Consider the following 16,215-nt stretch of genomic DNA (forward strand, 5'->3'; position numbering starts at 1 on the left):
AATGTTGAACTTTGTCCTTTCAAATAAACCAGCTGTCCCTGCTGAGGTGCTGCACTGAGGGCACTGGGAATTCATTTCTGATTCATCTCCTTCTAGGTCATGGTGCTGCTAGCAGGTAATTAAATTAATCTGCAGTCAAAAGTACACTCAGAGAAACCAAAGGGAAATTCCTTTTGCATTTCTTCTGTTGTCATTCTGTTCCCATTTTTGATCACCTTACAAAGGCTGAAAGAAGATTGAAAAATGCAGGTTATTGTTTTATAGTGTTCCTTTGGAAACATACTGAGAAACTACTAACGTGTAATTCTTCTTTGCTATTTCAGGAAGCTGAAGCACTGGCCAAGCAGCAAGCGTGAATTTCAACTGCCTTAAATGTCTGTAAAGGGAATTTCCACAGCTTTTTATAAAATAGTCCAACTGTCTCTGCTTCAAGAAATGTAGATGTGATTTCTAACATTTGATTGGTGCTTGCAGCATTCACTGTCCATAACACAAATTGAACACAGGATGGAAATGGGAATTTCAGGGTAGGGAGCAGGAGTGAGTTCTGATGGAAGCTGAAGCAATCAGACATGAATGAGTTACATTTAGTTTAAACTGTCCTGGCAATTCATCCATTTTGTGTAAACTTAAAGAAACTATTTTAGTACTAAAAATGCAGATGGGTTTTACCTAGAGATCCAACTATTTAAACTATGGAAAACAGCATCTAAAACCTCGTCAGATACTAATTTAGTGCCTGAGTTGCCTCAAAAATGTTACTGAGTTACACAGTAAATTTTCAGTGTCTTTCCTGGTTTCAGATGAATTTGTAGGTGATACTGTGTAGTTTAACCATTGTAGTCACTTTGGAAAGTTGTGTTTGTCTTCTGTAGAATGGATATTTAAGGTTTGTATTGTTACACAGTTGTACAGGTGATAAAACCCCCAACAAACCCCATGTACTTCTCATTTAAGTGATCTGTGTGGGCTCTTTGGACAAAAAGGGCAATGGACACGGGTCCCTCACAGCTGCCTAAGCACGAGCAATGACACATCTGGGGCAAGATTCAATGTTGCAAACAAGCCAAAACAGCCAGAAATGGCCTTTCCTTACCTGTGTAAGGGTGAAAGCCTTTAATGTATTTCTCTACAAAAATACCAGTTCACACTGCTTAGAGCATTAAACATCTCACTGCATGTTCAAGTAGCCATTAGGTTCATATAGTATTTTTTCAAATGAGGAAATGTTTGAATAGCAAAAGTTATTGTAATTAAGCAAGACTTCTTTTTTTGAGGTTTAAAAACTTAATTTCCATTCTTATTGCCATATCATAAAACTATTCTAGGAATTGCAAATCTCTCAGTGTCTTGTGTGGGTGAATTTACCACGTGCAATATTAACCTGTGTGTTCTCCCAGTGCTCATGAGGGAGCCTGTGATTCCTGGCCATATTTTAATTCCTGATTTATCATTTTGGGAGCCTGGGAAGCAGTTGGAAGCTTGTGCTCACAAAAGCAGCACAGCCTCACAAGGCAGAGGGACAGATGGATGCTGCCTTACCTTAAAGATTAACACACACACGACTGTGCTTTTTTATTAACACCTTTTGTCAGGAGTTACTGCAGTTCTGTGAAATTTAAGATCTTTTGGGGATGGAAGTTTGGTTATGTTTTAAATCCAGCATCAGATTTTTGTTGTTTGTTCACTATGATTTCATCTTTCTGAACGAGGTTGTTTTTCTTTCTTAATATTGGCCAAATCTTTCTCTGTGTCTAAATTCCTGCCCAAGTTTTTGGGAACTGTGGAATACTAAGTGAAGTGTGGTGAGGAAAGTGGGATTTGACACACAAGTCTCTGCACCCACAGCAGTTTGCTGTGCTTCCTGTGCACGTTTGGTGAATTACAGCCATTATTTTGGAGAAGCTGTAATTAAAAGTAGCTGCCAAATTCTGTCAGTTCAGCGACCCAAAACATTCTGAAACGAGCTCAATCCCTGTCTCAACAGTCAAGAAAATTGCCAAGTTTAAGAAAGCAAAGTCACTGCCCTCGTCTGTCCCCCCCTTGCCATATGGGAGCATTCAAACTGTATCAGCATTCCTAAGGCAGCTCTGGCGAGCCAGGCTGAATTATTCCTTTGTCTGGGGAACAAGGCACCAACACAAACTGAAAATACCCAAAATCTCTTTGTTTTGTGTTTAAAACTTGAGTTTTTTTGATGCAGATCTCTTGCATGACTTTAGGAGTGCCAGGAATCTGTTACCTCTGTGCTGGTTTTCTGTTTCCATGGGTGCAAGAATTGAATTTGTTCTTTTCTTTCTTATTTTTTTTCCTATGTAGAAAGCAGGCATTGAGGATTTAACCTGTATGTTAACCATTCCTGTATCATTCCAATAAAGTTGGTTTAGAACACTTTCTCACTCCATGACTTGTTTGCATATTTTGTTCACCATTTGAAGTTTGAAGCTGAGGGAAGTGAAATTTTCAGATGAAAATACTGCTTTTCAGAAGTTCAGGATTTATACAAGGTGAACATCAGGGATCTGCTGCTGAGGGTGAAGTCTGCTGGCTTGGATCTCTCACCTGTTGCAGCTAATGGGATTTAATTACTAAATGGGATTTAATTTAGGATACACCTACCCAAAACAGTGTGTCAAGGTTTGGGTTATTTCCTCATTCTCCTGCTTTCCCACTCCTTCCCCAGGGCAGGGACAGGTCAGAAGTGGCTGGGACACAGCAGCTGCTCCCACACTCAGAGCTCACCCAGCCCTCCCCTGATCCTTTACAAACTGTAATTAATTAGCTTTATGCTGCTCCCAGCAGGGAGCTGTGCTGTTTTCTATTTGTGTTGCCACAGGGCAGTGCAGGATAAATTTTAAACTAAACCTTCACTTACACCTTCCCTGTTTGCCAGGTAAATCAGCAGGTACCTCCTTCCTGCTTCACATGCTGAAGTTCTGCACCACCTGCAAGGTCTGCAGAGTTACAGAAATGACATTCTCTGCCTCTGACCTGCCCTGGGATTTGCCCAAATTCCAGACTTCAGTTCACATCCTCTGGTGGAAACCAATAACCTGATCCTTTTCAGAGTGGTTGGTAATTTGTGCAGGATCAGCTGAAGCACAGCCAAGCACCATCAGGCACAGGGGATTATTGCTGGTCCCTCAAACCTGTCCTCTGGTGTCTTAGAACTGGTCCATGGGATGGGAAAAGGGCCAGCAATGCCATTCCTAAGTTGTAATGAATCCCATTTACTCCCCCTGTATGTCCACTACACTTGTGCCACTCAGAAAAATCGCTGCTTTCCTTCTTTTTTTTTTTAATTAAAAATCCTAAAAACCCAGTTGTTATCCATTAATGTAAAGTTCTATGAAAACAGTTTCCCAAAGTCTTTAAAAACCAAGCTACACATGTGCATGCAATATGTGACAACTTTCCCTACACCAGACTGCTCAGATCCTAATCCCATGGCACAAATAAATCATTCCCAAGTCGTTACCATTTACTGAGTTTCCTGCAGAAATATTCTGTGGCTCACCCATATTCTGGGATCTTGGTAGAATGTTTTAGATTGAAGGGTTCGTTATGACAATTTTGAAGTTTATTATTAAAATTTTTGGACTGCATTGGTAAACGTGCAGAAATTAAAAAAGAATTTAAAAAGTTGAGGTGACGAAGTAGAAATTGCTGGATTACTACAGGTAAGCACAATAGTGAGTACTGAGTATGCAAAATACATATATTTAGTGGAAAACACACCTATTTAGTACAAAATATAAGTGTTGTATTCATGAAGTATCAGACTTGGCCCTGTATATCTTGTAACATGAATATACAGTAATTCATTATGTATATTATTATATATATATATATAAATATTTATACACATACACAATATAGTAATATATAATTCTTATGCTGTAATTCCTTGTAGTAATTCCTTCTCTTAAAAGTTGGTTTATTGTAGATATCATCAGGAACTTGGCCATTTCTTCATTTTAATTTGCTCACTATTTCAAAATCCTTAATAAAAGGAAACCAGCACATCATTAATCCAATATAATTCCCACATGGCCTCAGTTCTTTCCGGAACCCTTTCCCAGCACGCAGAGAAGGTTATTTTGGTTTACACGGAGCGAAGCGGATCACACGCACATTTTCCAGCCAGAACCCGCCCGAGTCCCGCCCGCCCGCTCTGAGGGGCCGCAATGGCGCCCGCACCCCGCAGCGCCGCCGCGCGCGCCGTTGCTGCGGCAACCAGCGGCCACTCAGCGGCCGAGGCGGGCCCGTCCAGCCTTCCTATTGGCTGATACAGCTGTCAGTCAGCACTTAACCCCGCCCCTCTCCTACTTAAGCCGCTCCGGGTGCGGTGGGGTTGTGTGTGAGGGGCTCTTCTGGGGGGGGCGGTGTTGGAGTGAAATTCCTTTGGAATGGGAACTAAAGGGCCCGCAGCCGCTGTGCTTAGGAGAAAAACCACAACACACAACACGATTTCTCACATAAAACCTTTCTAACCAGTCAATATCTGTGTCATGTTTATGTGCATGCAAAGTGCCCAGCCTGTGCTGAAAGAAGGGACTTCTTGGTTTACATGCAGCCATAGGTTCTATAATATCATTCAGTGTGGTAGCATTTGTTTTCTCCATATACGAATGGTACTATAAGAAAATTTTTTTATTATTTTTCAATGTATATTCAGCTCTAAATTCAGACATCCTTGCCTTGCTGTTTATCCTAACTGCAATCTCTGCTCAGCTTCTGAGCTAACCTTCGTTCTATCTCCTTCTGACTTTATTTTTGTAAATAAAAGGGAATTTCTTTTTGGTGAGATCAAATTGAGAGAATCCGTTGATTTCCTTGGATATTGATGTATTTACCACCTGAATCCCAGACTGGTTTGGGTTGGAAGGGATGGTAAAGCTCATCTCATTCCACCCCCACCATGGGCAGGGACATATTCCATAGATCACGTCGCTGAGTATGAAATGGAAGTTGATTTGCTTTTAATCACTCCACACAAATTACCTGACTTGATTTCTTCCTCTCTCTCTCTCTCTCTCTCTGTTACTTTTGTGTCTTGTTGAAACAGCTGCACAAAAATTCCAGCTGCAGCTGGCCCTAATTGCAAGCTTGGTGAGCTTTAAAACTGCTTGGAATTTGATCCACCCTGGTTCCTGCCCCCAAAGGCGGTGGGCAGTGACTCTGCTGGAGTCCCAGCCACACCTTCTGTGCAGAAATTGCTCGTGTAACATGATTAAAAATCAGGTAATTTTGAACAGCTTTTATATATGAAATGAGTTTTATATTAATTTGGTGGGAATAAAAATAGCTTTCATTTTGCTTCCATAAAAACCTGAAGTTTTTCATGAAATACCAGGGAAAAGGAGGGAAGAGAGATAATTTTACAGACTTCATTGAACTTGTATGGCCAGAATTACTCCAAACCTAATTTCTAAGGCACAACATGATTTCCCACTGACAGGGGGCAGGGTTAGATGGGATATTAGAAGGAAATTCTTCCCTGTGAGGGTGGGGAGGCCCTGGCACAGGTTGCCCAGAGAAGCTGTGGCTGCCCCATCCCTGGAAGTGTCCAAGGCCAGGTTGGACAGGGCTTGGAGCCACTTGGGATGGTGGAAGGTGTCCCTACCCATGGCATGGATGATAATTTGTGTCTTGCTCCTATCATTAAACAGTGACTTTTTAGAATCTTTTGTCTTGTACTTACATGAGATTCAGCTTCTGCTTCATTGGAGTTTTTTTAAAATTCTGAGAAAAAGGAAATTTAGAAAAGTCACCAACAGAAAACTCTTCAGACTGTCTGTGGGCTGGATCCTGTGCTGAGGGGAGGGCTCAGTGCCTGAGCTTGGCTTCAGCTTGAAGAGGACACCTAAAACCACCATGGGAGCACCTGGGATGTGCCAGAGGTAATATTTGAACCCCTAAAGAGCAGATTTGGTCTTTAGGAGCACACGAGGAGCAGAGCTGTCCCGAGGAGCACACGATTGTGCAGAGCTGTCCCTTGGCTGCTGCCTTTGGGTTGGCACATTGTCCTGTTTGCCAGTCACAGACACAGGGTATTTCATCAAATCCGGGTGAAAGGAAGTTGCCAACTTCCTCCCCATCAGTGGCACATCACCAGACTCTAAATTTAGCTGCCTGTTTCCAAAGGGGAAGTGGTGCAAGTCCACAAGTCAGCTGAGCAGCACCGAGCTCCTGCCAGTGGAAGTGTTGGTGGAATTTGGTTCCAATTTCAGCCCTGACTCTCTGTTCCTTCCCTGTGCCCCGTTCTGGCTGTCAGCCGCTCCTCAGCATCACACCGTGGTCAGGAACATCTCAATTCATTTTCAAACATCCTCTTTTAGATGTAGCCCTCTCTTTGTGTTCAAAAACCGCGCCCTCTCCCAGCGGGATCACTTCTGTTTTATGAGCTCAAAATGCTGGGGAGTTGCATCATGAGCACGTCAGGCTTCTTCTGCACAGGCAGCACAGTGAGGAAAGGCTGGGGAACCGTCTGCCCCTTCCCAGCAGCTCTGGCAGGACAGCTCTGGGCTCGGGGAAATCCTCCTCAGACCGACTGGGCTTGGTGAGTTGGGCTTTTTGTGCCTTTTTCTTTTCCTTATGCTTTGTTCCAGAATACAGGAACCATTTATTTTATTTGGAGGAGACCAGTTTTTCCAAGATTAGCATGTTTTAGCACTTCATGAGCACTTTGAAAGCAATAAACCAAAATTTATCAGCAGGTAAGGAACTGGGTACCCTGAGGTCCTACAGACCAGGGTTAGGACCTGGTTACCCATGTCCTACAAGGCACAGAACATTCCAAATTCCATGGATCTTAGCAAGATTTAGACTGCCAATTCTTCTTTCTTTGGAAATTGGTTTATCAGGTCCCATGAGTGCTCTAGAAAGTGCTGCCCTGCTTTATGCATATGTAAATGACTCTGTAGATAACCAGCTCTGCTGCCTTTCCTGCCTCCTTTGGCCTGAAATTCCAGTGTTCCTTTCAGCTTCTGTATCACAAAAATAAAGAACCCTACAAAAATAAATAACCAAACAGTTGTGCTGTGCCAGTGTGTAAATTTTGGGGGAAAGGCGAAAATTTCCATCTCTCAAATAACTGAAGTTTCAGAATATCTCCTAGAAGGAGCACTGGGATTGAAAAGTGACCCAGTGTAGCGAGGAATTTCAAATATACCAGGGTGTAGGGGCATGTGAAAAGTATTGAGCCACAAGCACGCTTTGGGTCTGTGGATACTTCAATTATGCAGAGATTTAAAGGATATTTGAAGAACTGAATGATTTTCTTATGTTCATGTTTCCCATTCTTCTATAAGAGCAGTGGTTCAGGTCAGACTTTTAATGCGAAGATTCCCATTCATTTTAACAGTAGGTAAATTGGGAAGGGATGATAAGGAACCATTTAAGTGTAGTAAATTATTTTGAGACACTTATCTTTTCACTATTGACACTATTGGGGAAGGCAAATTAACTACTTATATCTTTTAAGTTCATCATTAAGAGGGACTCTAAACACATTTGATCTGCATTTTGAATACAGTTTTATTCTATTTGCAGAACTCTCAGTTTCTTTTGAAGCTCCTTGGCACCTCACAGGAGTGCTCAAGTCAGAAATGCCTCTAAATATGAATATAGTCTTTATTAGCTTTCTATGTCACCTCTTTAGCTCTTGGAAATGGTTATCTTGTAATGGAAAACATTGATTAATTACTGATGGTATTGATACAGACAAGTAAAATAATTCTGCTGATTTTTACAGCTTCAAAAGTACAATCTGTCTGAAGTAGCCACGATGAGGAAGAGACCTGGGAGCAGAAGGGATGTTAGAGATGAAGCAGCTGATTAAAGCCATTCCTATACCTTCAGAATGATTTTTGTGGACACGGTAAAGAGGAAAAGCATGCAGTTTAATGCTTGCTAAACATAAATGCTTGAGAGGGACAGAAAAATCACTGTCCTTGTGAGAAGTGCACTGTTCATTAGTAAAAATAACAATAATAACAATAACAATAATAACAATAATAATGTAATTATTCCATAATAGTTGTTGAATAATAGTTGTTATGTTGTACTGTGCCTGTCTTTCCATCCCAGGGCTCCATGGAACTCTGGTGATCCCTGCTGCTCACACTTGTCACCATGCTGGCAGAAGGCATCCTAACGAGGCTCATCTACAGAGAAAGCTGTCATCAAGATAAGCCTCGCAAATCTCCTGCATCCCAAAAGGCTAAAGAGGGAATCTGGAGACAGAAACTTGTCGACATCCCAAAAATCGAAGGCTTTGCTGATGGATGTGAGAAGCAGGAGAAGCTCTCTGCCAGAAGCAGCAAAGTGGAAGCCGGGAGCAGCCCCCGATGGGGATCCATAGAAAAGGAGCCTGCAAAGGATCAGGAAATGCTGGTTAAAGGCACTGCATCCCCAGCTGTACATATCCCCAAGAGAGGAGGGAGCCTAGACGAGGTGGATTTGTACAGATCCTGGCCATGCAACAGCATTTACCAGCACTACCCTGACCTGCAGATCGGGGGGGACCGGGTGGGGGGTGACTCAGGCTGTGTCCTGGACCACGTGTGTGATGAGCTCCCTGAGGGGCCTGTCCTGCTCTCCATAGACATTCCCCTGGGTCAGTCCCCTCTGTGTGAGCATCCCAAAAAGCCCAGTGGGATGTCCCTGCCTGGAGATGAAGCTGGAGAAAGGAGCCTCCTGCTCAGTAAGGAGCCCCTGTCCAGCTCCACACTCAACAATTATATGGAAGCCAAAGTGGCAGAGCTCTACAAACAGTTTTTTGAAGAAAGCCTGGCCAGGTGTGGTTCCATAACAAACCTCTTGACCTGCAGCTGGATAAGGAACAGCCTGGACCAGATAAGTGTTCAGATCTCCCAGGAGCAGAACATAGAAACCTCCAAAGCCAGAGGAGCCCTCTTGCACTCGTTGGCTTTGTTCAGCTCCCGCAATGCTCCCAACAGGAACAGCTCCGAGTTCAGCACCCCAAACCTCCAAATCTCCAACACAGGGGCTGCAAAATGGAGCTGCAGGGTGGAATTCACATCCTGACTGAGATGCTCAGCTCAGGAGAGGGATGGGATTCGGGTATGAATGATTCACTCCAAGGATTAGGTTGGGAAATGGAAACATTTGCACACTACACTTCTTCTAATTCATATTTTAAGTCTTAAACCCCTTTGGTAGCAGGACAAGTAAAGGTCATTGTTTTCTATTTTTTAATGGAGAATTTGAAATTAATTTCTCTCCAAAATACTGGTCAATCATGTTTTTATAATATATATAGAATCATAGAACTGTTGAAGTTGGAAATGACCACTGAGATCAAGTCCGACCATCAACCCAGCACCACTAAATCATGTCCTCAAGTGCCACATCCACACATAAAAGCATTAATTCTCTGCAAAATCAGCAAGCAAAGATGACTACAGCATTCCTGAAAAAACAGTGCAAGATTCCTTCATATTCATTTGGAAATTTAAATGCAGATTTTCATATGGAAATACTTCTGTTTAGCACTGAAACACATCTTCTCCCTTTGCTCTTGCTTCTCAGCAAATATTTCAGCTGGAAATTATTCATTATGTCACCACTGTAAAATGATAGATGAATTGAGACTGTTACCTGCTCTGCAGAAGTTTTTTTTCTAATAAAGTTTTTTGTTGGTGTTTTTGCTTGTGGTTGGGTTTTTTTTGTTTGCTTGTTTTAATCTTTATTTCTTGGGCATTTCTTAAAATCATCTGTGAACTCAAAGAAAATATCAGCAGGACTGAGAAAAAACTGTTCCCGAGGGAAAAGTGATCTGAGTGGGCAATGAAAGGACTTCTCTCTCTTTATTAAAATGACAGAGAAAGATAATTCTTGGTAAGGAAATAGATTAATAAAATCAGATTCATACACATCCAAGACGTGACTGGTCATTGCCTGATCCAAAATTCCCACTGACCTTGGTGCAAGGAGTGTAAGCAGTACTGAATCTCATCCTTGCTTTCTAGGAGCACGAGAGGAAAAGGATCATTTGCTTCCCTATGCATTGCCCTAATTCCATGTGCGTCTCATTAATCTCCTTCTCAGCATTCAAAATCAGGCCAGGAGTCCTTTGGAAGAGGCCAAATGACTTCATTAAATTTCAGAGGAGTGCAGGGTGGGCAGAGTTCTCCAGATTTCCTTGGTGGAGGTGCAGAGAACAATTTAACTGCGGCTGAGATGGGAAATATTCCAGAGGGCAGCAGCAGCCAAAGGCTTTGCAATTATCCGTAGCAAGAAGTGCTCCGTGCCATTTGCGCTGCCGTGCCCCGGCCCTTGCTTCCCCCTGGGATCTATTTATAGTTCAAGCCAAAGTCTGGAAAGGAGTTAATTGCACGAGGTTCTTCCTCAGGAAATGAGGAAGTTGGAGGTTAAACCTGAGCTCCAGGCTGGGGTGGTTTTCTGTCCTTCCCGGCGCTGAGGAATGCGTTGGAGGAGCCCTCTCTGCCCTGCTGCTCTCCCCAGCCCGGGGATTGAAACCAATGGATCAGCAGCAGCTGCTGCACTGGGACAATCCCTGATGGATCTGCTGCTCCATCCCCGGGACAGAAATGGAGTGGCACAGGAGAAAACACGTAAATAATGAGAGTTCGGCAAAACCTGAGGTTACTGGGAAGTTGTGTTCATCCCATCCCTTCTTAGGACTGGTTTCAGAGCTTGTTTTTAAATTAATTTTATTAAATATGTGGGTAATTTTAGCTGGAATGAAAATAAAACCACATAACAGCAGTGTTTTGAGGAAAATAGGTAATTTAGACCACCCCAATGACCCGTGTTTTTTACAGCACAAATTGAGGTGCAGGTAAATGCACATTGTTAATGTAAAGCGCATTGTATTTTGTTATTGATTTTATGTAGTTTTGTCCATGGAAAAATATTGTCCATGTGCTTTTCCCCCCAGCATTTGTTAAACTGGTATAATCCAGAAGTTAAGTAACTTCTCAAAACTAATTTCTCTCTGTAGGAAGAAAGATGTTGCTGCAGAATACACTTTAGGGGCAAAATCTGTTAATTTCTAAAAAGATGACACAAATACTTTTATTACTAACTTAAATACTATTTTAATTAATTTTTATTTTAATTGACATGTTGCAATCCATGACCTGCTTTGGATTTATTTATATTTGGAAGATGCTAAGTCCCATTATGACTTTGAGTAAAACTCCATCAGCTGCACTGGAGCTGTGCCCATTTTCACTAGGAGGAAAAATGCCTCAGTGAACTCCAATTCCGTGGGGAAAATCCCTGGAAAGGTGCTTTTCCAGCCTGCTGAAGGGCAGCAGCTGGATTCCATTACAAAGGAAAGCAGTGCCATATTTTACAGGGCAGACATCCATGGCCAGAATCTGCCTGGAGTTGATTTTTATCCCCATGCCAGAAAATCTGATGTTGGAGGAGAAATACTGGCAGGAGATTTTTACCTTCCTATCCAGCTCTCATTCTGTGTTCCCACAGAGGAATATTCACCAGGTCCTGGGACCCAGACCCTGTAGAAAGCTGGACTCCTTAGTTACATTTCCCCAGTTAATCCTGTAGTCAGGGCGTTCCCCAGCCTGCCTCAGTTGTGGGAATTAAGCCCCTCTAGAAGGTGACTTCATCAGCCTGGAGGATAATTAGGATTTTTACACATTACCAATTTTTCTGAGATTTATTAAATAGTCAAATGGTGATATCTAGTGGTGGTTTCCTTTAGTACCTTCCAGGTCAGGATTTCCAGGGCTTTACAACCATTTTGCAATGAAATCTCAAAGTCTGTCTTTCTCTGGAGGGAGGATTGTTTCCAATAAAAAGGATGCCCGGGTGTGCAGAACAACAACTTCCATCAATTAATGTTCTATTCCAGGAAAAATCAAGAAGGACTTAAAACCTGCAAGGCCAAACCCTTCACTTTGTGACTAAAAATTCTGACTGGCAGTCAGAAAAATCTCAAACACCAAATATTTGTATTTTTCATTAATCTCTCTTTTAATCAGGAAAAAGCTGTTAAACAAATGAAGCTAAATCTGAGTGACTTATTTTTTTCACCTGAAATGTAAAATATTAAACTACTTTTAGTGGGTTGAAATCTGCTTTTTAGCTGAGTGTTCTTTCTTGCTCTCCACTAGTTTATACATGGCATGGCAAAACTGATTTTTTTTCTCTCTGTTTTGTTCCTGTTTTAAATACAGATTTCAAAAAATCCAAATATTTGATTGTAATTACCCTAATTTTCTTTTTCTTTACCAGAATATCCTCATCACTTAATCCTTGCCTGCTTTTCCTTTGAGTTCATTTATTTGTGATAATCCCATAAATCTGTTGGGAATATAAATCACTTGTGAGGGTCAGTGGTGGTTTGGTAAATGAGTGCCCAGGTGCTAATGAACCTTCCACTCCCACATCCACCATCATGGGGGGAAATAAAAGGGTTTAGTGTGGAGCTGTGGCTCCCAGGAGGTTGAGGACTTTCCCTTTTCTATCCTGGTCCATTTAGGGGTTGTGGATATTCCCCTTCACTTGTGGGCTGTGCTCTTGGGAAGGCAAAAAATCTGGAGGAATATTTGATGTACTGGAGCAAAGTGGGAGGAGATTTGTGTGTGGAGCTGAGTTGTTGAAAGTTGTTGGGAGTTCTGTGTGATCTGTGTTCATCAAGGCTTTGTTTTCCTCAGGATGTTTGTTTGGGGCTCTCTTTGGAGGAGAAAATCTGTTGCTGTTTTTTTGCAGCCTTTTAAACTGCAATGCCTTGGGAACAATGTGGCATCTCAGCACTTTTCCTGGGGCCTTTCTTTGGTGGTGCTTCTGAAAGAAAGGTGAGTGAGGAGCTGGAGCTGAAACCAGCTCCAGAAGAAGAGCTGGGACTTGCAGGGGTTTTCTGTGTCCCACCACTGCTGCTCCTCCTTGAGGGTAAGTGGGAACAGCATCTTTCCTAAAAGTGGCTCTGGTTGGGTAAAGCTGAAATATGGGCTCTGGGATCTGTGGAACTGGATGATTTTTAAGGTCCCTTCCAACCCAAACCAGTCTGCCATCCCACTGTTTTTTTATCCTTTTTCCCCATGCTGGTGCAGGAGGGGTTTTCCTGTCTCTCACTCCTGTGTTGGACACAGAGGCTTTGCTTTCCTGGGCTCTGGTTTGCTATTTAGGGATCCTTCATCCTCCTCAAAAAAGTTTCTAATTTTGTGCAATAATACAATTTCCTAATCTGCTGTGTTACTGTTTCTTGTTCTCATTCCCCATCTGCAGTGATTACACACTTCTGCTTTCCATTGCCAAATTTCTAAGACCCATGGACCATTTATTCCCTTTTGTTGTAGCTCAACCATACAAAGTTGATATTTCAATAATTAATTACTAATCTGAGAGGTAAAAAAGTTAACAAAGATGAGTGAGAGAACACCCAGACCTGCTGTCACTTATTTTTTTTACTTAAGCTGTGTTGGCTCTTTGTTTCAAATGAGTGAGATTTATGAATGTAATGAAATAGGAAACAGACCTGCAAACGAATATCTTAAAAATCTTGCCTTGAAGTTTTAAAATTCCAAAAAATTTTGTTCCTCTTTCTTGGTAGTTGAATTATAAAAAACCCTTTCCTAGAATAGAAAGCAAAAACGTTCATGTTGCCCACGTTAAATTTACACAAATCAGAGTGTGAAATGCTGTGTGTGGATATTGGTGCTGGTGTTTGCCCAGCTCTGCTCCAGCTCAGCCATCAAACAGCAAGGACAGGTCACTGATCACAGGCAAATGGCTTGGGGACAGTTTTATTGAATATTTTTATGTAACAAAAACATCCTTGGAAATAACCACCTGCTCATGTATATTCCACTAAGAGAAACAAAAGGCTGCATCCAGCAGGTAAAAAACCAGGGAACGTTTGGATTTCTCCTGACAATGTGTGGGACCTGAGTGTGGTGTCCTGGGGGCAGCCAATAAATGGGACCTGATCTCCACCCTGAGGTGCAATCCATGAATGAAATACCCCAGATCTCATTAGTAAGGAGGCAGAATGTGCTCACACCTCTGCTGAGATGTATTCTTTTAACTTGCTCCTTATCAATATTCCAGCTGCTCGATGTGACTCTGTTTAAATCCTCCTTAAACCCAGATTTTTGAGTGGCATCACTGATGTTCTGTTGAACCTCAGCCTGCCTGGGCTCTGGGTGCCCACAAGGCTCCCCACTGTCTGCAGCCCCAGGTTACTTCTCCGTGTCCCCGTGGCTTGTGATGTGCTGGCAGGCCCCACGTGGTGGCTCGGGGGTTTCCAGGGTTTCCTCTTCCTGCTGCCCCCAATAGCTGTGGGTGGGATCCTTCCCAGAAGGGGAAGTGGGATGAGTGGCTTGGAGGTTTATAGGGTAAGCAGGGGAAAAAAAAAAAAAAGTTCTAAAAAGGAGAAAAAAACAAACAAACAAAAAAGGTGGTAACACTAAAACATCTCCTGGGTGTCCCAAATATCTGTCCCAGAGAGAGGAGCAGGTGCCTGAGTTTTGGTCACTGATATCACATCCCACAATAACTCTGTACTTTTCTCATTCCACCAGGAGCAAGGTGCTCATCAGCACAATTGTGAGGATAAAAATCCAGCCTGGAGACTGAAGAATGTAGAGAAGAGCATCACATTTGGGAAAAAAATGAAAGCCTGTCCATAAACATTGGATCAAATGGTGCTCACATGAAAAAGTGGATCAATAATATCAATAGCCATTAGCAGAGGAACAGCACGAATTCTGTTATCATAGAACTTTAGAAAAACATTTTGTCTTTGGCTTTTGGCTTATTTGTAGCTAATATATAATGAACTTGGTGGTCTTATAGGCCTTTTCCAGCCTTAATGATTTTATAAGGTAGCTTTCTTTGAAAAATGAAGCATATTTTAAAATTATCCTCCCTGTTGACCTTCCTCAAATTCTGTCCCAGCTCTGCTGGGTTTTTTTCTGGTTCCATTATTAAATATAGATTCTATACACAAAACCGGTTTCCAGGGTGCTGTTGAACTGCAAGGCTATTTCCCCCTCCAAGATGCAAACATTTTGATTTTGGCTTAAGGAAAGTGTAGGTGAGCATTAAATTTTTGCTTTTTTTGCAAGAATAGCAAAAGACAAAATGGATCATTTGGGGATGGAGGGGAATGGGAGCTTGGCAGAACTCCTTTCCCATGCTGCCAAATGGAACAAGTCCTCAAACCCTTAACTTTAACACCCAATATTTCAACAGAAAGAGGAAAATATGATGGCTTGGGATGTGAGCCTAGGCTCAGAGCTGCTTCCATTGCTCTTCCTCTGGCTAAATAATTCCTTAATTACTTCTTAATTGCTGTCAAGAGCACTGTTCTCCCTTCTTCAGAGTAATGAGTGATTTCTTGTGAGATATTGGGAAGAAATTCCTCCCTGTGAGGGTGGTGTGGCCCTGGCACAGGTTTTCCAGAGAAGCTGTGGCTGCCCTGGAAGTGCCAAGGGATGGAGCTTGGAGCATCCTGGGACAGTGGGAGGTGTCCCAAGGACGGGGGCTTGGAATGAGATGAGCTTTAGGGTCCCTTCCAACCCAAACCATTGTCAGATTCTATAAAATCCAAGTGAACCCTGGTAAAGCAGGAGAAAGTCACTCCTTGAGGGTGTCACTGCATCCCTCCTGCCTTCCAGAATGTATCCTCCTCTTGCTTCACAAAGGGATGAGGAGCAGGGAGTGGTGCTGAGGGCCAGGATCTGTGTTCTGGGCCCCCACAGCTCAGAAGTGGGTCACCAGCCTGTCACTGGCATCCCTTTTGGTGTCACCTAGGGAGCGGCTGAAGGGAGCAAATAGGCCATCGATCCGTCTGGCAACAGCCCCGGATTTTAATTACCAGTGTTCTTTGGGCTAAATTTGTGCCTCTTGAAGCATCATCAGCTTAAATGAAGCTTCACAATGGAGGAATGTGACCCAATACATTTTTTCTCTGCTGTTTTGTTAAACACTGTTGCAACTACCTTTATTTTTCCAATGATTCTGAGCCACTCAGTTTTTGATGCTGTTTTCAAGAGAGATGAAGATAACTTGTCCTGTTAATCTCTTTTATAGCAATTGTATAAAATCTCTTTTAAGCAATTGTAGGGCCTTATTTGTCCCACACAGGTGCCCTCTGTTCCTACAGCTCTGTGTTTAGCTCAACAAACTGAGTGATTTGCTTGTTTCACAAATGAAAACTGAATTCCAGTAATGTTTGTGTGGGCACTGCAGACA

At 42.5% G+C, this 16,215-nt stretch overlaps 2 protein-coding genes across 2 annotated transcripts in view; both read left to right on the forward strand.

The window, feature by feature from the left end:
- The window catches only part of SH3BGRL (SH3 domain binding glutamate rich protein like), a 30,267-nt gene extending 27,868 nt beyond the window's left edge, over positions 1-2,399 (forward strand). The window contains exon 4 of the mRNA XM_066559554.1: positions 324-2,399. Within this exon, the coding sequence (XP_066415651.1) occupies positions 324-356 (33 nt within the window). The 3' untranslated portion in view covers positions 357-2,399. The remainder of the gene's footprint in view (positions 1-323) is intronic.
- A 4,119-nt stretch (positions 2,400-6,518) lies between these two features.
- On the forward strand, positions 6,519-9,670 carry LOC136562691 (TLR adapter interacting with SLC15A4 on the lysosome-like). Its single transcript, XM_066559663.1, has 3 exons — positions 6,519-6,562; positions 7,757-7,882; positions 8,092-9,670. The coding sequence occupies exon 3, from the start codon at positions 8,137-8,139 to the stop codon at positions 9,049-9,051; it is 915 nt and encodes a 304-aa protein (XP_066415760.1). The 5' UTR covers positions 6,519-6,562; positions 7,757-7,882; positions 8,092-8,136; the 3' UTR covers positions 9,052-9,670.
- The last annotated feature ends 6,545 nt before the right edge of the window (positions 9,671-16,215 follow it).

This window comes from Molothrus aeneus, chromosome 14, assembly GCF_037042795.1.
Source record: "Molothrus aeneus isolate 106 chromosome 14, BPBGC_Maene_1.0, whole genome shotgun sequence".
Taxonomy (NCBI): Eukaryota; Metazoa; Chordata; class Aves; order Passeriformes; family Icteridae; genus Molothrus; species Molothrus aeneus.